General features: G+C 40.8%; 1 protein-coding gene across 1 annotated transcript in view; it reads left to right on the top strand.

The window, feature by feature from the left end:
* Positions 1-25,141, top strand: part of ADAMTS19 (ADAM metallopeptidase with thrombospondin type 1 motif 19) — a 354,949-nt gene that overhangs the window by 1,705 nt on the left and 328,103 nt on the right. Inside the window, exon 3 of the mRNA XM_077463285.1 lies at positions 8,295-8,941. Within this exon, the coding sequence (XP_077319411.1) occupies positions 8,295-8,941 (647 nt within the window). The remainder of the gene's footprint in view (positions 1-8,294; positions 8,942-25,141) is intronic.

The raw sequence follows: 25,141 nt of genomic DNA, 5'->3' as shown, positions 1-25,141 counted from the left end.
TTTGTGAAAGTGAAATTTGATTGGTCGCTAGATATTACTGCCTTGTTGACTCCATCTGCACTATCATAATACAGCAAACCTATAGCATATTTTCAGCGAATACGTATCTTGACTTACTATTTTAACATTTGACCAAAAGTTTTTAGATGTGACATTTTTTTTTATGCATGGGGTTGGTTAATTCCCTTAATGCTTTTTTTTATATAGATTTGTTAAAATGTTTCATTTAGGGGCTTCTTTAAATCAGAAGGTATAGTCAGCCAGGAATGCTACTGAGACACATGTGGTTACCTACTGAGGATCTGAGCTAGTAAATGTGAGTTACATACAAACATCCAGGCATGTGCAGAATAATTTAAAAACAAATTGAGTTCTCTTGCTTTTGATTGGATGTTTGAAGTGATGTAAAGTGAAGTGAATACAGATTTATTCACTGAATTCAACCTCATTTCACACTTAATAAAATCAGACCTATGGGGGTGCAGCTCTACATAGAAACCAATCAGCTTCCATTTTTTTTAGATTGCCAAAGCTTATTTGAACAAGCTGAAGTTAGAAGCTGATTGGTTTTTAGCACCAAATTTTGCACTCTCCAGTTTCAGTAAATTAACTCCATAGAGTCTATTGCCTTCAACCATTCTCATAATCGGAATAGCAAACCTGACCATAGATTTGTAGACCTAGCTGCCAGAGACTTTCCTTTCTTGGCAACTGACAGGCCATTCAGCCACAGATTAGGCCACTCGTGGTAATGGCCAAATGTAATGATAATGTACTGATCTGACATTTAATTTAGAAGCAATAGAATCAGCCATTTGCGAGCCATACAGAAATACAGATGCACCCAGCAAAAGGATTGTGTCTTCCATGTCACACTAAAATAACTGGATGTATAACCATTATCATTGCCAAACCATGGGCATGCCAATTATTGCCAAAGAAGCTGGCAAATAAGCATTTGTTTCATGTAGTAGAGTGAATATGCTAAAGGAAATTGGCCATTCACTTTGCAAGGGAATCTTCTTTTAGGTAAGTAAGTGACTAAAATCTATTTGGAAAAGAATACCCAATCACAGTCAAGGAAAGAAGTATTTTTTCTAGCACATGATTTGATAATGAAAGTCAGTAGTGTTTCACCTCATTCATTAACCTAAGGGGAAATTTCCTCCAAAAGTGAATTGTGTATTTGCCTCTAGTAAATCGATGTCTATGGACATTTCAAAAGGCAATCCTATTTCATACCCCTAGTGTACAGGAAGCAATGTCCAAATACATAAAAGCAACCATGGCCATGCCTATAGTTTCATGCAGTGTATAATGCAAAACTATACACACAGAGGTGGGTTTAAATACTAGCACGTAGATTATACTATTCAAGTACAGCTGAAACAAACATTTTCAAAAGACTAGCTTCCCTTTAAATAAAATACTTTGAATTCCAGAGGTCAAATATATATTTTTTTATTTGATTTGTAGTTGCTTATATATGATATTCAAAGTCATATAACACATTAGTAACACTCGTATTACTGTATTTATTGGCGTATAACACTCACATTTTCACCCTGAAAATCAGGTGCAAATAGTGTGTGCGTGTTATACGCCGATACTGCAATTTGGGCTACCTCGGAAGGAAAAGGTGAGCGGGGATGGGATGAGCGGCATCAGTTTACATACAGCGAGAATCTCCTGTTTACTCAGTAATTTACTCTGTTACAGAGCGGCCTCTGTAATAGGAAATCCCATCTCCTGGGCTGTCATTGGACCAGTGTTCTGTCTATCATAGAATCCAGTCCAGGAGGCGGGACTTTGTATTAAAGAGGCAGCTCTGTAAACAGGAGATTCTCGCTGTATGTAATCTGACGGCACTCGTCCCGCCCCTTCCCTGTTCCATACAAGGCAGCAGTAATCTGGGGTGAGGCTGCAGATGGGCATTATACAGGCTGCATTCATGGCAATGGTGAGTCTGCATATGGGCATTGATCAAGCTGCATTGATGGTCAATTGAGAGGCTGTAGATGGGCATTGATCAGGCTGCATTGATGGGCAATTGTGAGGCTGCAGATGGGCATTGATCAAGCTGAAGTGAGGGGCAATTTTGAGGTTTCAGATGGCATTGATCAGGCTGCATTGCTGGGCAATTGTGAGGCTGTAGATGGGCATTGATGGGCAATTGTGAAGCTGCAAATGGACATTGATCAAGCTGCATTGATGGGCAATTGTGAGGCTATAGTTGGGTATTGATCAGGCTGCATTGATAGGCAATTGTGAGGCTGCAGATGGGCATTGATGGCCAATTGTGAGGCTGCAGATGAGCATTGATCAAGCTGCAGTGATAGGCAATTGTGAGGCTGCAGATGGACATTGATCAAGCTGAAGGGTTGGGCAATTGTGAGGCTGTAGGTGGGCACTGATCAAGCTGCATTGATGGGCAATTGTGAGGCTGTAGATGGGCATTGATCAGACTGCACTGATGGGCAATTGTTTGTGAGGCTGCATTGGTGGGCACTGTCTCTTATTTTGCTTCAAAGTTCTTTATTGAAAATGTGATTTTCCCCCTAAAAACTTTGATTTGGGTGTTATATGCCTATAAATACAGTAATTAACGACACCTATATTTTAAAAGCAATATGTTACTTTATGTTTTTATAATACAATTAGTGATTGTGGTCTGGAATACAATGTTGGTATAGTGTTTTTAGTGACCAATAACAATCCTTTTAAAGTGTTACTAAACCCACAACATTAAATCAGACTGTATATACAGTAAAGCATGCTTGCTATACTCACTGTGAAGGGGTTAATCCTCTCCATTGTGTAAAAAAGCAGTTTGTTCCTTCCTCTCTGATCTTCCCCTTCTTTTACTGTCCCCAATCTATCTCCTGATAGTACAGAACCTTGGAGGCACTCTGCACATGCTCAGTTTGATGTGTGTTGCTAGAGAGTTTTTTTTTTCTTATTTTCTTGGGAGGGTGCATGTGATCAGCACAGGGCCAGTCAGTACTGCCCAGACAGAGGGCCAGGAGTCATGCAGCCTCATAGGACAGTCAGAGGAGAATGAAAACTCCTCCCAGACGCTTTAACCAGTGCTTAGCCTGGCATTAATAGAAGTCACAAGACTGCTATATACTGCTGATGAGAAAATGTATTTAGCAGTTTATATTTACTAAAATAGTTGCATTTCCATGTTCTGTGTATGGTGGGAAACCAGATATAGTGAATGCAGGGTCCTGGATTTAGTAACACTTTAAGCTCTTTTGTAAGCTATTTGTTAAAACAGATGCACTCTAAAGTCTGAGAAGAGGATTTCATTTTCTGATCTTAGTGGTTCAGTATAATCAGGTCCCTTATAGTGTAGAAGGTATTTATTAATGTCAGTGACTGTTGCTTTATGAGCGTTGGGTTGAATGAATATGAACATTAAAGTGGTTACTGTAATGCGATTCACACCATCTAATTAGTGACTCAACCATCCTTCTGGTGGCCATGTAGGCCATGCAGGTAGTTTAATGTACCATAGGCCCCAGGGCAAAGATACTGTCCCATGACACATTTCATGATGAGATTTTGAATTAAATAATGCGATTTTTAGAGTAACCATCTTGAGTATGGCTGGTTTTGTTGCAAGCATGACCTGGTGGCCTTATCATGCTGCATCCTGCAATACTGTCAGTTTTTGGCTGAAAATGGGGGCATCATTTATCTATTTATGTATTCACAACAGGATCCAAAAAAAATCAAGGATGCTTTGGTTTGGTTTTGCTGGTGTACTCATAGTTATACAATGCAAACAGAATCAGTGTGTGACCTGTATTTTCAGAGGTATAAGTGCACAATTGATATCACCATGGATGTCTACTTGGCTGAAGGTCACCCATGGTCATAATAAACACAGCCATTTGATAAATTCCTATGTTAAAACAGTTGTCTTGCAATACCTGCCTAATAATTTTAGTCTGGTAATTTGTTACCAAAACCATCTGGATTGTAGGCTGACATTAGAAACCAATATGCACTGTATAAGCTTAAAGTTTATATGTTAATGCTCAATAGGAAAGCTTGAGAACACCTAGCTGCCTGATGTCTTATGTATGGGCTAGAACAATGCTATTGGTATTCAGTCCCTGAAAGAGCACTGAATTAGTGCAGAAAACATACATATTTTTTAATATTTTATTGTAAAAATGTAGTTGTAATAGGATGTACCAATATATGGGAAACAAAATAGTGTATTATAATGTTAATTTTAGAGTATTTACACTGTGGGGGTGATTTTCTAAAACTAACTGGTGCAGCCCTGCATAGTAACCAACCAGCTTCCATCATTTTATTGTCAAAGCTTAAAGTGGAGTTCCACTCAAAACTGCAACTTCCGCTTATCCGTCTCCCCCCCCCTCCGGTTCCACATTTGACACCTTTCGGGGGGGGGGGGGGGGGCGGGCTCCCTGGACAGGTAAGTGTATATTTATTAAAAGTCAGCAGCTGCAGTATTTGCTGCTGCTGACATTTATTTTTTCGTGGAGGTGGGCTGGACCTGAAGTTAGAAGCTGATTGGTTACTAGGCACAGATGCGCCAGATTCTGTGTGCACCGTTTTTAGTAAATCCCCCCCCCCCCGTATGTTCCATAGACCCACACAAAGGCTTAGGGGTTTGTTTGTATTTTTTTTTTTCAGACTTTGTGCGCTAAGGGAAAATATCCACTAACATTTTAGTAATTTTCTCATTTAAATTTAAGCTAATAAAATAAATGTATCTTTCATGTTGTCATTATATAGAAGTACGGAAACCAACATTTTAGTTATAAAATAAAGGAAGCTTTTAATAACAACAAACATTTGAAAGAAACAAAACATTCTGTGGGGATGTATAATATATCCAAGTCTATGCGTAAATTGTCTGTGCTATATAAATACCTGTAATAAACAAATACTTCCCCAAAAGCGTATATAACTGAAAACTTCTCTAAGCTGGTTTTAAGTTACTAACTAGTTTTCTGAGAATCCTAAGAAGGTTAAAATATGTCAAAATCCAAGATTTTGAGCTTTTATACATATAGCTAGCTGTTAAAGTATATTAAAATGCAAGATGTTGAATCTGGGGATGTACTTATAAAACTGCAAATGTTGGCAGATAGTTGGTGAATGTGCAGAAATGAGGGACTTGAATCTGACTACTGTAAGTTGACCCTATTTTCATTAATATATCCCTTTTTCAACAATACCGGCACTCATTAAAAACTCTTCAATACATGCACATTTCCTAATGTTTTAGCGAGAAATTGCTGACTACGTTGCACAGGTGCTTGTCAAAATATTCCTAGCTGGGCCTGTGCATGCAGTCTGCACTCTCTATTATTCCCTTGGAGCTTCTGAGTATGAGTTTGTACTCAGAGGTTCAACTGGAAAAAATGACTTCATCGGAATTACCTGGCTTAGAGAGCACATTTGCAAAATGTAAGCCTGCAAGGGGTGCTAGGGAATTGGACTACTTTATAATTCTAACTGCACTGAAGATGCATTTACATTTTAGACACGGAGGTTGATTTACTAAAACTGGAGAGTGCAAAATATGGTGCAGCTCTGCATATAATCCAATCAGCTTCCAGTTTTTGTTTTTTTTGTCAAAGCTTAATTGAACAAGCTGAAGTTAGAAGCTGACTGGCTACCATGCACAACTGTACCAGATTTCACCAGACTCACCAGTTTTAGTAAATCAACCCCAAAGTATCCCATAATTCCCATCATTTCTGATATTGAATGTTTGTTGTATTACCTCATTACTACTTTTTTTTAGAAGTACACAAAACATATTTTTAGTGAAATGTGAGGAAGCTGAATTTAAAGATGCATCCAATGCCTTTGTGAAAATCAGTATTGGGCTCTGCACTCTGAGTTTTTTTGAGGTTTGGAGAGAGTTGATAGGTAGTAAACATTATATATTGTGCCATTTGGCTCAACATACCTTTTCAGAGAAAATTCAGAGGATAATAGGAACATTCCCTGAATGGTCCTTTTTTGATACCTGTTTTTACCATGCTATAAAACCCACTTGGATTTCTGATGAGACCACTCTGTGTATGTAAACCTATACCTCTCCTCGAAAAGTAATTTGCTACTATAACATACAAGAATGAAAATAACATTTAGACTTGTTTAGTAAAGGAAAGGGGAGCACAATGATGATGCAATAAAGTGTAATAATACAACATCAATGCAAGTTTAAGTTTACTGCTGTCAAATAAGTTATGAGATGATCTGTAAAGAATAGTGGGTTTTGCTTTTCCATATCAGTTGTTCTTTGTACGCTACCTCACAGAATACAAACATCAAATCCAATTTATTATTATTTATTATTATGAACAATTTGCGCGGTGATTTACAACATGAGGACAGACAGTACAGTTACAATACAATTTGATACAGGAGGAATCAGAGGACTCTGTTTTTTAGAGCTTACAATCTAGGAGGGAGGGTCAAGTAATACAAAAGGTAATAACTGTGGGGGGGGTGAGTTGATGGAGAAAATAAAAGTACAGTGGTTATATGTGGGCAGGATAAGCTTCTCTGGAGAGAAGGGTTTTCAGGGATTGTCTAAAAGCAGAGCAGGAGATAATCAGACATATTGGGGTAGGAGAGGCTATGGAAAAGTCACGGAGGCGAGCATGAGATGAGGTGACGCGGGAGCTAGAGAGCAGGAGGGCTTGGGAGGAATAAAGAGAACGATTAGGTTGGTAATTTGAGACTAGATTAGTGATGTAGCTGGGGACAGAGTTGTGGATGGCTTTGTAAGTTGTTGTTAGTATTTTGAACTTAATTTGTTGGGTGAGCGGAAGCCAATGGAGGGATTGACAGAGAGGAGTAGCAGACACTGAGCAGTTGTTAAGGTGAATGAACCTAGGAGCAGCATTCATGATGGACTGAAGGGGGGATAGCCTATGTAAAGGTACACCAATGAGAAGGAGTTGCAGTAGTCAAGACGAGAGATGACCAGGTAGTGAACTAGGAGATTTGTTGTTTCATTGGTTAGTAAGGGCCTTATTTTGGAAATGTTGGGGAGATTGAGGCTGCATGATTTGGACAGTGATTGGACATGGGGCCTAAAGGATAGATCAGAGTCCAGGATTACACCTAGAACCTTGCCATGCGGGGATGGGCTGATAGTTGTGCCAGTGATCTTGACAGAAAGATTAGGGGAAGGGGCACGTGGGGGAGGAAAAATTATGAGCTTAGTTTTGAATAGATTGAGTTTGCGGAAGTGGTGTGACATCCAGACTGATACTGTATGTTTGTTAGTAAATTAGTGTTGAATTTAAAGACCTGTAACGTGGAAGCTGTGCTGAAAAAAAGGCAAACATAAAGCAAAGGACTAGCTACTAATATTGCCTCTTGTTTACTCATCTTTTCCTATTAAAGATTTATGGTGATGAGATTGATGTACTGAAGGCAAGGGAGTTTCCCCTAAAACATAGTGAATTTAGTGAAAGTTTGCAAACAATACCCAATTATATGCATTGAGAATATAAAAAAAAAGCATTTTTGCTTAAACATCATTTGATGATGGAAGTCAGCAGAGCTTCACCTCATTCACTAAGCTATGGGAAAAATTCCCTTGCAGAGTAAATAGCGTATTTGCCTTTAGTAAATCAACTCCAGTGCCTCTTTGTGGAGGTGGCTATCTTGGTACAGGAAGGCTTTGCATCTTTATATCTGAGCTGTCAGACTAATGACTGGTAATCTCATGACTGCTGGCTTATTGATCAAGAAGAAGTAGGGTGGCTGGGGAAAGAAGTGATCCACAAAATAAATAAACCATTATCATGGAGATCCTTACACTGCAGTTTGTCTGGTACAGCCAGCTTCCTTGCAGTCAAGAAGAACTTTGAGCATCACAGTAGTAGCAACATTTGTGAGCTTACCAGTCAGAGACATCAGTGCCATAGATAATCTCACACTGTAGATCCACAGTTATGAGGGTCAAGGTACAGGAGGGCCTAAAGACAGTCACATGAATGCTTAGACAAATTTAATTTTTTTATATATATATTTCTTAGATGATATGAAATCTTCAATGTTTGAGCATAGGTCAACTTTAATGAAACACTTTTAATAGAAATAGTTGATTATATAGATTATGTTGTATTATGGGAAGCAAATAGTAGATCTTTATTAACAGGTTTAAGCACTCACGATCTTTATAGATATTCATGCTTTTGTTGACTCTCTGTTTATCTTATTGTATCTTTATCTTTTATTCTGGCTTTTAAATTACATGGTTCTTTTTTTTTATATTTGAGGTCTGGTCTTGCCCTTCCAATGGGATGAGGAATCAGAGGTGGTATATCCAACAGTCTGGGGCTCTCAGGAGTTGAGACAAGTACGGCAAGGAGGAAAGAATGTTGTGGGACAGGGAATTCCTGAACTTTATAGAAACCACAGTACTGAGGATCTGTCTTTACCAAATAACCAGGCTGTTAGTTCGAGAGAGGTACGATCCGTATCCTCTTCATCTACTCCCACTTTCTTTCACCAGCAAATGGATCAAGAAGAAGAGAATTATTATGAACATGACTCTCATGAGTTTTATCACTTTTCTCCATTTCCTTGGTTTTCTGGAACAAATAACAAAAATACATCTCCTCCAAGTATGTCAGACCCATCATCACTTTCATATCCTCCTCAGGACAGGCCCACTAGTTCTTCACAGCAATCAGTGGATGATAGCGGAAAGCTGAAAATAAAGATCTCTGCCTTTGGGAGGGAATTGTATTTACTACTGAAGAGGGATAATCACTTTTTGTCTCCGGGATTTGTGGTGGAGGAAAGAAGGAGGGAGAAGAGGGAGTCTCTAAATACTGGAGATACTGACAGGAACTGTTACTATAGCGGTACTGTTCTCCGCCATCGTGGCTCATTTGCTTCCTTCAGCACATGTGGTGGATTGGTAAGTCTATGGTGTTAGTAAGTACAGTTTAAAATATATGAGTAATTTAAGGTTCATCTTCCTATGATCCCTTGCAGCCTAACTGGACAGGGGTTTCTACATATAACAGCATCCTGTTGACACTCCTTTAGTGCTTTGCAGCCTTTCCTCATCAGGTCTAACTATCTAAATATGTAATGTATCATGTAGACTGCTGTGAGGATAGGGCAAGGCATACATAATTATTTCTATATGAATAATACTGATAATATGTAATTGCAAACTGAAAAGAGACATTGTTGGATGGTGTTGAAAATCCTAGAATCTAGATGTTCCCACATCACCATATTACAGACAACTAGATATTACCCAGTGGAGTGTCATGACATAATCCATACTACTCATGCTACATTTTTGGCCTTTGAATGATGTATACATTTAAAACATAACCTGTTATTTATTTTACTGCATTAAATAAAACAATAGCATTGTCTATAGTAATTGTGGGATCACTGCATTAGTCTGGTTCCCTCACAGTATGTAGAATGACTAGACAGGGACAGACAGGGCATGCTGGCTAGGGCTTAGTGAAAGGAAAGGTTCCTTAGGTTCCTGATAAGTAGGAACAGTGTAGGGATGGTCGGGATTACCTGTATTTCCAGCCTGAAACTGGTTTGATGCATTTGTGCATTAAGCCCTGGAAGAATTAACCCCCATAATGACCAATATGTATTCTTCTACATATTTTTTGTAAAAAAATCGCAATAAGCGTATATTGATTGGTTTTCACAAAAGTTATAGCGTGTACAAAATAGGGGATATATTTATGGCATTTTTATAATTTTTTTTTTTTTTACTAGTAATGGCATCAATCAGCAATTTTTAGCAGGACTGCGACATTAGGGAGGACAGATCTGACACTTTTTTGGCACCATTGACATTTTTACAGTGATCAGTGCTATAAATAGCCTCTGATTACTGTATAAATGTCACTGGCAGGTAAGGGGTTAACACTAGAGGGCAATCAAGGGGTTAAATGTTCCCTAGGGAGGTGTTTCTAACTGTGGTGGCAGTGTACTGACTGGGAGTACAGAGAGATAGCTGTTCCTGATCACTAGAAACAGCAGATCTCTCTCTACTTCCCTGACAGAACGGGGATCTGTCTGTGTACATTGACAGATCCCTCTCTGAGGTGCGATCACGGGTCGCCATTGAAGAATGCAGCTGCCGGTCACGGGCATTGGCTCCGGCATTGCGCCATAGCTCCTGGCGGTTTGCGCATCCATGCCAACCTGCCGCAGTATAATGACTTTGGCTGGTCGGCAAGCAGTTAAAGAATATTTTTAAAACTGATTAGTTTAAAGTTATCTAATGGGATTTAGAAATGGCATAGGGCATTTTTCAATAAGTGACTCTTTATGCAGAAAGGTAGATATTAAATGCAACTAGTACTTGAATTTGACTAGATATGAGCCTCTTGTAATCCCATATTATTATTATAATACAGGATTTATATAGCGCCAACAGTTTGCACAGCACTTTACAACATGAGGGTAGACAGTACTCTTACAATACAAATCAATACAGGAGGGATCAGAGGGCCCTGCTCGTTAGAGCTTACAATATAGAAGGCATGATCAAGTGGAAACAAAAGGTAATAACTGTGGGGGGTGAGCTGATGGAGAAAAAAAAAAAAAACAGTTGTTAGGTGTGGGTAGGGTAGTCTTCTCTGAAGAGAAGGGTTTTCAGGGATTGTCTAAAAGCTAATAGAGTAGGAGATAAGCGGACAGATTGGGGTAGGGCATTTCATAGGATTGGAGAGGCTTTGGAAAAGTCCTGGAGGCGAGCATGGAAGGAGGTGACGAAAGAGCTAGAGAGCAAGAGGTCTTGAGAGGAATGAAGAGATAGAGTATTTAAAGACTAGACTAGTGATGTAGCTGGGGGCTAAATTGTGGATGGCTTTGTACATAGTTGTTAGTATTTTGAATTTAATTCTTTGGCCAAGCGGAAGCCAGTGGAGGTATTGACATAGAGGGGTAGCAGAGACAGAGCGATTGTTAAGGTGGAAGAGTCTGTCAGCAGCATTCATGATGGATTGAAGAAGTGATAGACTATGAGCCAATGAGAAGGGTTGTAGTAGTTGAGGCGAGAGATGACCAGCAAGCTAATTAAGAGCTTTGTTGTGTCATTGGTTAGAAAGGGGCATATTTTGAAGATGATGTGGAGGTTGAGGCGGCAGGATTTGGACAGTGATTGGACGTGGTGCTTAAAGGAGAGTTAAGAGTCCAAGACTACACCTAGAACCTTGACATGTGGGGATGGGCTTATAGTTGTGCTCAGTTTTGACAGAGAGATCATGGGGGAGCGAAAATTAGAAGTTCGGTTTTGGATAGATTGAGTTTGAGGAAGTAGTGTGAAATCCAGAGTGATATATCTGATAGTAAATTAGCGATACGTGAGAAGACAGAGGGAGTGAGCTGAGGGGTAGAGAAATAGATTTGTGTGTCATCAGCGTAGAGGTGGTATTGGAAGCCATGGGAGGCTATCAGCTGACCCAGGGAGGAGGTGTAGATTGAAAATAGGAGAGGTCCAAAAACAGAAGCTTGGGGGACCTTAACTGAGAAAGTAAGAGGAGAGGAGGAAGTAGAGCTGCGGTTGGATAAGTAGGAAGAGAACCAGCGAAGAGTACAGTCACAGAGACCAAAGTCGTGGAGTTTTTTGAGGAGGAGGGGGTGGTCAACCATATCAAAGGCAGCAGAGAGGTCCAGGAGTAGGAGTACAGAATAGTGTTGATTGGTTTTGGCCTTTAGTAGATCGTTTGTTATTTTTAGGAGAGCAGTTTCTGTGGAGTGTTGAGGACGAAATCCAGACTGAAGGAAATCAAGAAAGCTATTATCAGCAATGTGGATGCTCAGTCAGTTGTAGACCAGACGTTCAAGGAATTTGGATAAGAAGGGGAGCAAGAATATGGGGCATAGGTTTTTAAGATTCGATGGGTCCAGTGAGGGCTTTTTAAGTATGGGTCTGACAAGTGCATGTTTTAGAGAGTTGGGGAAGATGCCAGAAGAGAGGGAGAGATTGAAGATGTGGGTTAGAGAGTGTAGCATAGAGCCAGAGGGTGAATTTAGCATTTGTGTGGGAACAGGATCCAGAGGGCAGGTGGTAAGGTGGACATTAGCAAGTAGTTTATCAACCTCGTTGGTAGTGGTGGGGTTGAAATAGGGAAGTAATTATTGTGCCTGTTGGCATGAAGTGTAAAGCATGGAAGGTATGGTAACAGTAGAGCTCTCCTCGCGAATTGTATCAATCTTCTATTTTAAGTGTTTAACAATCTCCTGGGCAGTGAGGGAGTTGGTGGGTGGAGGCGGTGGAGGACAAAATAGAGACTTGAAGGTAGAGAAGAGTTGACATTGACGTGATGATAAGTTGTTAATGAGAGTGATAAGATAGGTCTACTTGGCAGGGAGGAGGCTGGAATTGTATTTTTGGAAAGCAGATTTATATTGGTTAAAATCTCTCTAAAACATAGTCTTAGGCCACAGGTGCTCATAAGCACGATTATGTTTTTTCAGACTTCTGGTATCATCTGTTTGCCATGGTTGAAGGGGTCAGGGCCTGATTCTTTGTGCAGTGAAGGGGGCCAGTGAGTCCCGTGAGGCTAGAAGTGAAGCGTTGTAGACAGAAGTAGGCTAGGTTGGTGCAGGATAGGGATGCGATTTTGTCATAGAGGTTGTTGATAGCAGAGTAGAGAAGAGAAGGGTTGAGATGACGTAGGTTTCTGCGGGTAACTTTTAGGCAGTTGGAGGGAAAGGAGGGGGAGGAGAGGGAGAGTGAAACTAATAAGGTTGTGTTTAGAGAGAGGGAATTGATAGTTAGAGAGGTTGCATGGAGTACAAAGGTGGGAGACAACGAGGTCAAGGGTATTGCCTTTGGAGTGAGTAGGAGCATATATCCACTGCTTCAGGTCAAAGTAGGAGGATAGGCTGAGAAGTTTGGAAGTGGCAGGAGTGTTAGTATTAATAGGGATGTTTTAGTCCCGGACAATGATTGTGGGGATTTCAGAAGAAATAAAGTAGGGTAGCCTGGCAGAGAAGTCATCAAGATAGGTAGATACTGGTCCAGGGGGGCTGTAGATCACAGTTATCCTTAGAGAAACTGGAGTGAAAAGACAAATGCAGTGTGCTTCAAAAGAGGAGAGTAACAGAGAGGGAGGTGGCTGAAGTACCTGAAAGGTGCTATGTGGGCTAGAAAGATTCTGACACCTCCTCCCTTACGTCCACTGGATCTGGGGGAGTGAGTCCAGGTAAGATCACCATGGGATAGGGCAGCAGAAGATACAGTGTCGGGTTAGTGGGGCAGGTTTCGGTAATGGCGAGTAGGTAAAATGAGTTGGCGATAAGGAGGTCATGGAGAGAGGTGAGTTTGTTGCAGACAGAGCGGGAGTTGCAAAGGGCACAAGAGAAAGGGAGTCTGGTCTTGGGAAGAATAGAAATGAGAACTAAATTGTGTTGAATGCGGCTGCTGCCAGAGAGGTGCATGGGGTACAGTTAAATGACCCAGGGCTTGGGGATATATCTCCAGAGGTTAGGAGAAGCAGGAGGGTGAGGGAAGTAATATGGTAATGGAATTTATATGAAAGGATATGGCCCAGGGTCTTTTCCAGAGATTTTTAGGGAACATTTAGACTGGGAGAGGGAAGGATAGACCTAGGATTCAGTCAGGTGTGCTATATGTACATGTGATGACAAGGGACGTATCAGCAGGTGGAAAGGGGGAGCTCATCAATGCATTGTTGCACTTTTACTGTTCAGTCACAGACTAGGGACAGATTGGTGAATTTGGGGCACAGTATAACTGAAGTAATAAAAAGTCAGGTTACTAGCCTGACCCTGCTGGCTGGTGGGGCTTTATAAATCCAAGGAATAGATGGGTTAAGTTACACGTCCCCTGGCAGGTACAAAGATCACATGTGTGTATCAAAAGTATATTTAGCGGTTTGCTTGCATTTCAAGTTTCAATGCAGAAAACATTTTAACTGATCAATAGTGATGAGCCGAACACCTCCCGGTTCGGTTCGCACCAAAACATGCAAACAGGCAAAAAATTTGTACAAACAAGCGAACACCGTTAAAGTCTATGGGACACGAACATGAAAAATCAAAAGTGCTAATTTTAAAGGCTTATATGCAAGTTATTGCCATAAAAAGTGTATGGGGACCCGGGTCCTGCCCCAGGGAACATGTATCAATGCAAATTTTTTTTTTAAAAAGTCAGTTTTTTCAGAAGCAGTGATTTTAATAATTGTTAAAGTGAAACAATAAAAATGAAATATTCCTTTAAATATCATGACCGGGGGGTGTCCTTAGTATTCCTGTAAAGTAGTCCATCTTACCCTTGTTTAGAACAATACTGCAGCAAAATGAAATGAAGGAAAAAACCTCATTTAAAACTGCTTGTGGCTGTAATGTATTGTCAGATTTCGGCAATATGGATGAAAATCATTGAAAAAAACAGCATGGGGACCTGGGTCCTGCCCCAGGGGACATGTCTCAATGCAAAAAAAGTTATAAAAACTGATGTTTTTTCAGGAGCAGTGATTTTAATAATGCTTAAAGTGAAACAAAAAAATTAAAAATTCCTTTAAATATTGTGTCGGGGGAGGGGGGCGGTATCTTTAGTATGCCTGTAAAGTAGCACTGTGTTTCCCGTGTTTAGAACAACACCACATTTTAAAACAGGTTGCGGCTGTAATGTATTGTCGTTACCGGCAATACAGATAAAAATCATTGAAAAAAACAGCAGTCCATTACCAGGCCCTTTGGGTCTGGTATGAATATTAACCTCCTTGGCGGTATGATTAGTTTTGATTTTAGGTGCTGAAAGCGGTACAATTATTTTGCATGGAAATTTGGCGTTTTATATTGTAGGCCTGCAATTCTTAGGGAATAACTCTCTTAAATCTGTTCAAACCAGAGTCTAGCAGACATCCTGGGTATGATAAAGTTTATAATATAATAAATAATGATAATAAATAATAATAAAAATTATTCAATAATGTAATAAAATCCAAAAACACTGAAATTTTCTCAATTGCAGAATTGTCACTGTCATTAGATTTAGTGTTTGATGACGAATCTCCCCAGAAATCGCTATCGCTCAATTCTGAAAGTGATTTTAATTTATTATCGCTGTTTTTAGTTGGTCTAAAATCCCTTTTGACATAAAGGAAAGTTTTTGGTTGCTATGGACAATCTCCAAATTGCAGGCAGAAAAAAATGTATAATATAAAAGTGCATGCAGGGCCCTGGACAGTCCACTAGGGATAAAGGGGGTGTGTAATTTTTTTATACAGTACTGTAATCTGTAAGATTACAGTACTGTGTGTGTTTTGTGTGTTGTTACTTTTTTGAATTTGGCGCCGATCTCCGCTCCCATGTACCGTAACGTCGCAGGGAATGGAGCTCGGTGGCATTCGGGCACTGTGTGAATCGAGCGGAGGACAGCTCGATCACACAGCGTGGAGGACATCGCTGGATCCAGGGGACAAGGTAAGTAACTTCTCCCTGTATCCTCCCTGTATCCAGCGATGCGATCCAGAGTCTGGCTCGGGGTTACCGCTCGTGATACTGAAATCCCAGCCTGAGCCGCTAGGAAGGTTAATGGGAACTCCTCACCAAAATGTAAAAACAAATGTGTGAGGGTCCCCCAAAAATCCATACCAGGCCTTTCAGGTCTGGTATGGATATTAACGGGAACCCTGCACCAACAAAAAAAATGGTGTAGGGGTCCCTCCAAATGTCATACAAGGCCCTTTAGGTCTGGTATAGATTTTAAGGGGAATCCTGTGGCAAAATAAAAAAAATGGCGTAGGGCCCCCCGCAAAATCCATACCAGACCTTTATCCGAGCATGCAACCTGGCAGGCTGCAGGAAAAGGGGGGCCAGAGAGCACCCCCCCTTCTGAACCATACCAGGCCACATGCCCTCAACATGGGGAGGATGCTTTGGGGTCCCCCACAAAACAGCTTGTTAAAGAGGACTTCCAGATTCCGATAAGCCCCCCACCCGCAGATCCCCACAACCACTGGGCAAGGTTTGTGGGGATGAGGCCCTTGTCCCCATCAACGTGTTTTGCATCCTCCCCATGTTGAGGGCATGTGGCCTGGTATGGTTCAGGAGGGGGAGTGCTCTCTCACCCCCCCTTTTCCTGCGGCCTGACGTGTTGCGTGCTCAGATAAGGGTTTGGTATGGATTTTGGGGGATCCCTATGCCATTTCTTTTTTTTTGGTGAGGTTTTCCCTTAATATTCATACTAGGCCCAAAGGGCCTGGTAATGGACTGGGGGGGAACCCATGCCATTTTTTTCAATGATTTTTATCTGTATTGCCGTGATCCGACAATACATTATAACCACGAGCAGTTTTAAATTACTTTTTTTCCTTTAGAAATGTCATATTGCTGTGGTACTGTTTTAAACATGGGAAAAATGTGCTACTTTACAGGCATACTAAGGAGGGACGATATTTAAAGGAATATTTCATTTTTATTGTTTCACTTTAAACATTATTAAAATCACGGCCATTTTTTAATTTTTTTTTTTGCATTGATACATGTCCCCCAGGGCAGGACCTATGTCCCCATACACTTTTTTATGACAATAACTTGCATATAATCCTTTAAAATTAGCACTTTTGATTTTTCATGTTAGTGTCCCATAGACTTTAATGGCTCATCCCTACTTATCAACAGCAGCAACAACTACAACAACAATTCAGCTGCATTTAGACATCAATCAACTTTTGATACTTTAATATTGCTCATATTTTTCCTTACTATTTGATAATCTTCAGTAATAACCATACATATGTGGATCCTGCAAGTCTAGACACATGCATTTTTAGCCGTTTCCTTACAAATGACACACTTGCACATGTGAAACATGCCTGGAAAGCATCACTGAAGAGTAAGATAAGACCATGTAACTTATTCCATTGCTCTCTGCCAACTATGATGATTTCAAAATGCTCTTTACTTCATTAGCTGGATTTCCCCCTTTTTTTTGTTTTGTTTTGTTCCATGCCCTACTTTTGACACTCATTTCTTAAAAAATAAAATAGGTGTCAGTAATTCTCTTTAATATCAACAGCCTATATTTTCTGTCTTATCAGCATTGACTACTGATCTACTGGATATTTTTGGTTTCATACATTTTATTGAGGAAATTCCAAGAATAAATAGTCTGGAAAATTGTAATCTCTGTACAGGGGGTATGTTTACACAACAGCATGGAAATCAACTAAAACTGTAATGTAAAACATACCTGTAAATGCATTGCTTGTTATGTAAAAAGGTCAGCACACTACAAAGCAATGCTCTGTGTCCTAAACACCGTAGGCATCATGATTGGAGGGTTATGATATTCCTCTGGAAAACATGCTCCCTTGGGCTTTTTATTTTTTATGGGTTTTTTTGTTTTGTTTTTTATTACCACAGCTCTTGGTGGCCATGTGCCAAAGGTCCCAGTGGCTTATTTTATGTGTAGATATTTAGTCATTGTTCAGCCCTTTGTTTTAATGGCAGTTTGCCTTGTCGGTTCTTTTCTTGCAGATCCCTCATCACATCAGGTGGTATCACTTTGAGGGCTGAGGTGGATGGTAGCTGATAGAGTGGCAATATTTTCTAGTTGATTAATAGAGTTGACACGATTCTAATTATCTAATTACTCAGATTCAAGTTTAGGTACTGAGTTCTCAGAGTAGTCGGAAGCAGGAAGCCCAAACAGGCCCCCCGAGCCTAATCTTTCTGCCTGTGGGCTTAATTGGATTAATTAGTAAAGTTGGAGATACTCCACTCAGCGCTGCAAAGGAATTCTGGTTTTGATCATACTTGTTAAATTACATGTTTATTATGATGTATGCTGTGGTTTCTTACATATGTGCTCCTATGAGTGAGCACTGCAGCAGATAAGCACCTAGCAATGCTTTTAGATGTCTTCTTGAGCAACTGATGTGCCCAAATTATGGAATACTCTGTTATACAAATTTCAACATTTCCTGGCAGTGTAGAGATGGCCTATACCTCCCAGCTATTGCCTCTTCCTATAAGTGTATTACTGTTTCTTTCAAATAGAAATATGTCAGAGGAGAACCAGCTATAAACACAACAAGGAAGTGTCAGGATGTGCATGTTAGAGTTTTAAGAGATTTTTAACGTTTTTAATGTATGTTGCTATATTGGAATACTTTCTAATACCATTAAGAGATTGAAAGGTTTACTTTTTTGGTATCTGTTTAGACAGAGAGAATAATAATGAAACTGCTTAAATTTGATATACAAGAGATCCATAGTTCTGTTAAACAATCCATGTATAATGTTTAAGATAAAAGGTCAGGTAAACAATATTTGGACTTCACTGCCTCCCTCTTGATAGGTTTGTGCAAAAGTTATAGCGTCTACAAAATAGGGGATAGATTTATAGCATTTTTATTATTCATTTTTTTTTTACTAGAAATGGTGGCGATCTGCGATTTTTATCAGGACTGCGACATTATGGTGGACACGTCGCACAATTTTGACACATTTTTGGGACCATTGGCATTTTTACAGCGATCAGTGCTATAAAAATGCATTGATTACTCTAAAAATGTCACTGGCAGGGAAGGGGTTAACACTAGGGGGTGATCAAGGGGTTAATGTGTTCCCTAGAGTGTGTTCTAACTGAAGAGGGGAGGGGACTGTGTAGGGGAAGAAATAGATCGCTGCTCATACTCTGTATGAACAGACGATCTGTCACTTCTCCCCTCAAAGAACCAGGAACGGTGTGTTTACACACACAGATGCCAGTTCTCCGTGTGCCCCGAGCGATCGCAGGAGCCCAGTGGTGATCTGTCGGGCACTTGCATCGGCTCCGTGGGTGAGCAGGGGGTACACGCACCCCTCTAGTAGCCACAGGGCAAGGCGATGTTACATAACGTTGTTTCGCCCAGCCGAGCCAATCTGCCGCAGTACAACTGCGGCGGCTGGTCAGCAAGTGGTTAAGGAGCGGAGGGTGCTTGGTGGGCATCTTTTATTGTGATTGACATTGACCACTTGACAATGTGATTGATGTTTTTTTTAAATTAAAAGACCTGTCAACAACTGTGTGTACTTATTTACTTTTCACAATTTTTTGATCGAGGAGTAGGGGTACTATGTATCTCTTACTCATTCATAGGGGATGCAGAATCCGATCTAGGGCCACCATTATTGTTAAAGGCCTGGCAAACCAGGCTTCACTCTCAGATAAGGGTTTCACGCCTTCGTTCACTTGTTTTTTGCACAAGGTGCCCTCTAGGGATGAGCTTCCTGTTTAGGTCGAACATTGGCTGTTTACCCGTTTTCGGAAAACCGAACATTATTGGTCGTTTGCGCTAAATTTGAGCTGCACATAATGGCCCATAATGCACTGCGGGAGCTCAGTGCATGGCTGTATAATGATTGGCCAGAGCATGCACCATGACCTGCATGCTTTGGCCAATCACAGCGCCCTCAGATAAGAGAGCCATAATTGGCGAAAGGCAGGGTGCCTTTCGCCAATCATGACTCAGGGGGACTAAGTCCACGCCCACACTAAATAAGGCTGACTGCACGTCGGCCTTGTGTGTGTAGTGTCTTGTTGCCGGCGTGGATGGCGATAGAGTGTCATTTCATGTATATACAGTAAGTCTAGTATATATATATATATATATATATATATATATATATATATATATATATATAGCCACTGCATATAGTTTAGCTAGATCTCACTGCAGTCCGTTCCTGGTGGTGCACTGTTTCTACTATACTTCTGGCAGGCAGGTGATTCAGTTAGCTGCAGTGTATTTCATATATATATATATATATACAGTCAGTTTTATATATATATATATATATATATATATATATATATATATATATATATATATATATGTATATCTCCACCGTATACAGTTTAGCTAGATCTCACTGTGGTCCATTCCTGGTGTACTCACTGTTTCTACTATACTTTTGGCAGGAAGGTGATCAGTGATCTGCAGTGCATAAAATATATATATAGTCTCCTACATATATATCCACTGCATTCTAGTCTAGCCAAGCCTATATATGACTGCAGGCCATTCCTGGTGTACGTTTTCAAATAAACTTTCAGGCAGGCAGGTGATTTAGTTAGTATATATATATATATATATATATATATATATATATATATATCAAACCTTGGGAAGGTTACTCTCATGTTGATCCGTTTGGGTGTTCAGAACAGCATCAGGTGGAACTTCCAATCATCCACCAGTAATCATTCAGGAAAAAGACAGGACAACTGTTCCGACACAATAATTTCCTTTTACTTCAATATCTTGTATCAAGCATAACAACAGCAACAGCCACTCTACAGTTACGAGCAAAGACGCTCTTCCTCAGGCTTTCTCTGCCATTGTCTGATAGACAATGCCACAATGCCAGAGAAAGCCTGAGAAAGAGCGTCTTCCCTCGTAACTGTACAGTGGCTGTTGCTGTTGTTATGCTTGATACAAGATATTGAAGCAAAAAGGAAATTATTGAATCGGAACAGTTGTCCTGTATTTTTCCTACATATATATATATATATATATATATATATATATATATATATATATATATATATATATATATATATATATATATATATTATATACAGTTTAGCTAGATCTCACTGCAGTCCGTTCCTTGTGTACTGACTTTTTCTACTACACTTCTGGCAGGCAGGTGATTCAGTTAACTGCAGTGTATTTCATGTGTGGGCACTAACCCCCGAAGGGGCTGCTGGTTAGATTTGGGCTTACCGTTACCTCCCATTCTCCTCGTTGTACATCTAGGGGTTCCCGTGGTAGATGGCCCAGTAACTTAAAGACTGACAAAAGATCCACTTGAATGGATTTTATTTGCAAAAACGTAGACAATGAAACAGTCTCTTGAACTGGGATCAGAGGGTTGGAAAAGGAATTCAAGTACTCTTAATGTCAAAGTCAAATTTGCTGAAGAACCTGCTTACTTTGACTGCATCCAGGGAATAGCCATTCGCAACTGGATGATCACTCAGTTTGGACAGTCCTTCTCTCACAAGGCCTAGCAGCCAAGAATGTGCTTACTTTAGGAACACGTTTCTGCCACAGACGTTGTTGTAGAACCTACAAGATAATGTCTCTGCCACAGACAGTGTTGTAGAACACGTAGGAAAACTAAACTTGAAACACTTGTAGGATACCTGGATCTTTCAGCCAGCTTGGCGATATCCACAAGACCGGATTCTCTAGGTTACTTCAGCGCTTCCAGGCTCTTGCTAAGAAACCAACCACACATGGTGTTCTTCTGAAGAGTCTTCCCCTTGAATGCTTGAAGTCACCGAGTCTCTCCCGAACTGGAGACAGCACCCAACCACCTCAGAATCCTTCTTTTAGTTTCCTTGTCTCAGACTAGCCAGCCCCGAGACATAAAAGTCAGGCGGATCCACACCCCAGGCCATAGCCTTCCTGGGGGCTGGTCAGGAGGACCAGGACCATGAAGTCAGTACATCATTCTGGACCGAAAACCCTGAACCACGTGACGTCTGCATCTTAAGTACCCTCTCCCAGAAATCACAGCGAGAGTACCACTGGTAGGGCTCCGAGAGAGAGAGTAACTTAAGCACCCAACCAGACCATAGTTCCATGCCTGCCAAAAGAGACAGTGCCCCCTGTGACCAGGCTGAACATCTCTAGGTCCAGTCAGACTGACAGACTGATTCTGAAGTCTAATTTAGACAATTATACCCAAACAAAACTGCAGTTTAGGCAACTTTAACTTTGGAAAAACCGCATAGCACATGTTCTTTGGGAGCCGCCGCTACATATATATATATATATATATATATATATATATATATATATTCAGTCAGTCTAGTATATATATATATATGGAGCTCACTGAATCACCTGCCTATATATATATATATATATATATATATATTCAGTCAGTCTAGTATATATAAATATATATATATATATATATATATATATATATATATATATATATATATATATATATAGGCAGGTGATTCTGTGAGCTCCAGTGCATAAAATATATATACAGTCTCCTACATATATATATGTCTCCACTGTATTCCAGTCTAGCCAAGCCTATATCTGACTGCAGGCCATTCCTGGTGTATGTTTTCAAATATACTTTCAGGCAAACAGGTGATTCAGTGATCTGCAGTGGATAAAATATATACAAAGTCTCCTACATATATAGCCACTGCATTCTAGTAGGGATGAGCTGAAACCCCCCCCCCCCCCGGTTTAGTTCGCACCAGAACCTGCGAGTGGCCCCAAAGTTCGGGCAAACTTTAGAACCCCGTTAAAGTCTATTGGACTCAAACATTCTAAATTAAAGGTGCTCATTTTAAAGGCTAATATGCAAGTTATTGTCCTAAAAAGGGTTTGGAGACCTGTGTCCTGCCCCAGGGGACATGTATCAATGCAAAAAAAGTTTGAAAAACTGAAGTTTTTTCAGGAGCAGTGATTTTATTGATGCTTAAAGTGAAAAGAAGTGAAATATTCCTTTAAATATCGTACCTGGTGGGTGTCTATAGTATGTCTGTAAAGTGGCGCTTGGTTCCCGTGCTTAGAACAGTCCCTGCACAAAATGACATTTTTAAAGGAATAAAAGTAATTTAAAACTGCTTGCGGCTTTAATGTAATGTCTGGTCCTGGCAATATGGATGAAAATCTGTGAGAAAAATGGAATGGGTACCCCCCAGTCCATTACCAGGCCCTTTGGGTCTTGTATGGATATTAAGGGGAACCCCGCGTGGGGCTCCCGGGCCCTATATACTCTGAACAGCAGTATACAGGCGGTGCAAACAAGACAGGCACTGTAGGTTTGTTATTAAGTAGAATATGTTTGTCATTTTGAACTGGTAAATGTAGCTCCAGCCAAAAAATAAATTTTATAAGCTTTTTGGAAAATATTGGGAACGGTTATCACCCCTGTAACATTTGTTTTGCTGTCTTTGCACCTCTTCAGAAGAATTCACCTCACTTTCTGTCCCACTGACAAATGTTTTTAGAAAATTTGGGGTTTTTAGTGAAACAAGGATTAGTGATAAAGCATCAGTGGAGAGGAGACACGTTTTTCCCATATCAAACACTTTAGTTTACAAGTAGGAGTCGTTTGTAAGTTGGATTTTGAAAGTAGGGGCCTGCCCTATATGCTCTGCAGAAATTTGGGCCTAAGGTGTTGGTGTTGCCACAACACTGTAAGCCCTAACAGTTACTCTTGGTGGGCGCTGGAATGCCCTGCTGTGAACTATTATATCAAGAACTGTAATTACATGCTATTGTTGAACAGTGGTAGAAAAAATGGGCCTTTGGTGGTGGTGGTGCTGGTGCCACAACACTTTAAGCCCTCACAGTTACTCTTGGTGGGTGCAGGAATGGGCCCTGCTGTGAAATATTATATCAAGAATTGTAATTACATGTCCCTGTTGAACAGGTGCAGAAAAATTGGGCCTTAGGCACTGGTACTACAACACTGCAGCACATCACAGAAACTCTAGTTGGAGCGCAGGAATGACCCCTGCTGCAAAGTATTGTATCAAAAATTGTAATTACATGCCCCTGTTAAACAGAGGCTGAAAAATTGGGTCATAGGCACTGGTGCTGGTGCCACAACACTGCAACCCCTCACAGATACTCTAGTTGGAGAGCTGGAATGAGCCCTGCTGCATAGTATTGCATCAAAAATTGTAATTACACGCCCCTGTTAAACAGGGGCTGAAAAATTGGGCCTTAGGGAAACTGATGCTGGTGCCATAACACTGCAACCCCTCACAAATATTGTAGCTGAGCACAGCAAGAACCCTCCTGAAAAATATTGCACAAAAAATTGTAATTACACGGGCTGAAAAATTGGGCCTTAGCCAGTGGTGGTGGCGCCTATGTTCTTACAAGCTATCCACATGATCATTGAGGAGGAAGAGGAAAGTCACTCAGCATTAAGGATGAGCCGAACACCCCCAGTTCGGATGGCACCAGAACCTGCGAACAGACCTAAACTTCTTGTGAACTTTAGAACCCTACTAAAGTCTATGGGACTCGAACATTCAAAATCTAAAGTGCTAATTTTAGAGGCTGATATGCAAGTTACTGTCCTAAAAAGTGTTTGGGGACCTGGGTCCTGCCCCAAGGGACATGTATCAATGCAAAAAAAGTTTTAAAAACTGCAGTTTTTTCGGGAGCAGTGATTTTAATAATGATTAAAGTGAAACAATAAAAGTGTAATATTCCTTCAAATTTCATACCTGGGGGTTATCTATATTATGCCTATGAAGGGGCGCATGTTTCTGGTGGTTAGAACTGTCCCTGCACAAAGTGTCATTTCTGCAGAAAAAAAAGTAATTTAAAATCACTTGTGGCTATAATGAATTGTCGGCTCCCGTAATACAGAGAACACTCATTGAAAGTCATTGATAAAAAAAAAAATGTGTGGCCGGTGGTTGTGGGGGTCTGCGGGGGGGGGCATATCATAATATGGAAGCCCCCTTTAACAAGGGACCCCCAGATCCTGCCCCCCCCTGTTTGAAATGGTAAGGGGGTACAAAAGTACCCCTACCATTTCACAAAGAAAGTGTAAAAAATTGTTAAATAAGACAAACACACTTTTGAAAAATTCCTTTATTAAAAATAAAAAAAAGATTCCAGCGGTGGTAATCCAGTCTTGCTATTCAGCGACGGATGATCAGCAATGGCTGATCTGATCCAGCGATGGGTGATCTCTCCCTCCAGTCCAGTGCAGCGCAGTCCATCCATGCATCCTCTGTCTCCACTGTTGGAAACACTGCAGGGATCCTGGCGGCCTGACATTTCTTATATGAGGAGGGCGGGGCCACCCATATGGGTGACCCCGCCCCCCTCTGATGTAACGGAAACCTGCATTACATCAGAGGGGGCAGGGTCACCCATACGTCATTGGGGAAGCCTGGCTTCCCCCACTAGCATCAGAGGGGGGTGGGGTCAGGTGACGGTGGCTCCGCCCTCCTCATATAAGAAACGTCAGGCCTCCAGGATCCCCGCAGTGTCTCCGACAGTGGAGACAGAGGATGCATGGATGGACTGCGCTGCGCTGGACTGGAGGGAGAGATCACCTGGATCAGATCAGCCATCGCTGGACCCCGGAGAGATGA

This window comes from Lithobates pipiens, unplaced genomic scaffold (genome assembly GCF_037356315.1).
Source record: "Lithobates pipiens isolate NorthernLeopardFrog02 unplaced genomic scaffold, aLitPip1_a1.2 Scaffold_3, whole genome shotgun sequence".
Classification (NCBI taxonomy): domain Eukaryota; kingdom Metazoa; phylum Chordata; class Amphibia; order Anura; family Ranidae; genus Lithobates; species Lithobates pipiens.
Note: the sequence above shows the minus strand (reverse complement) of the source record. Positions and strands in the feature narration are given on the sequence as shown.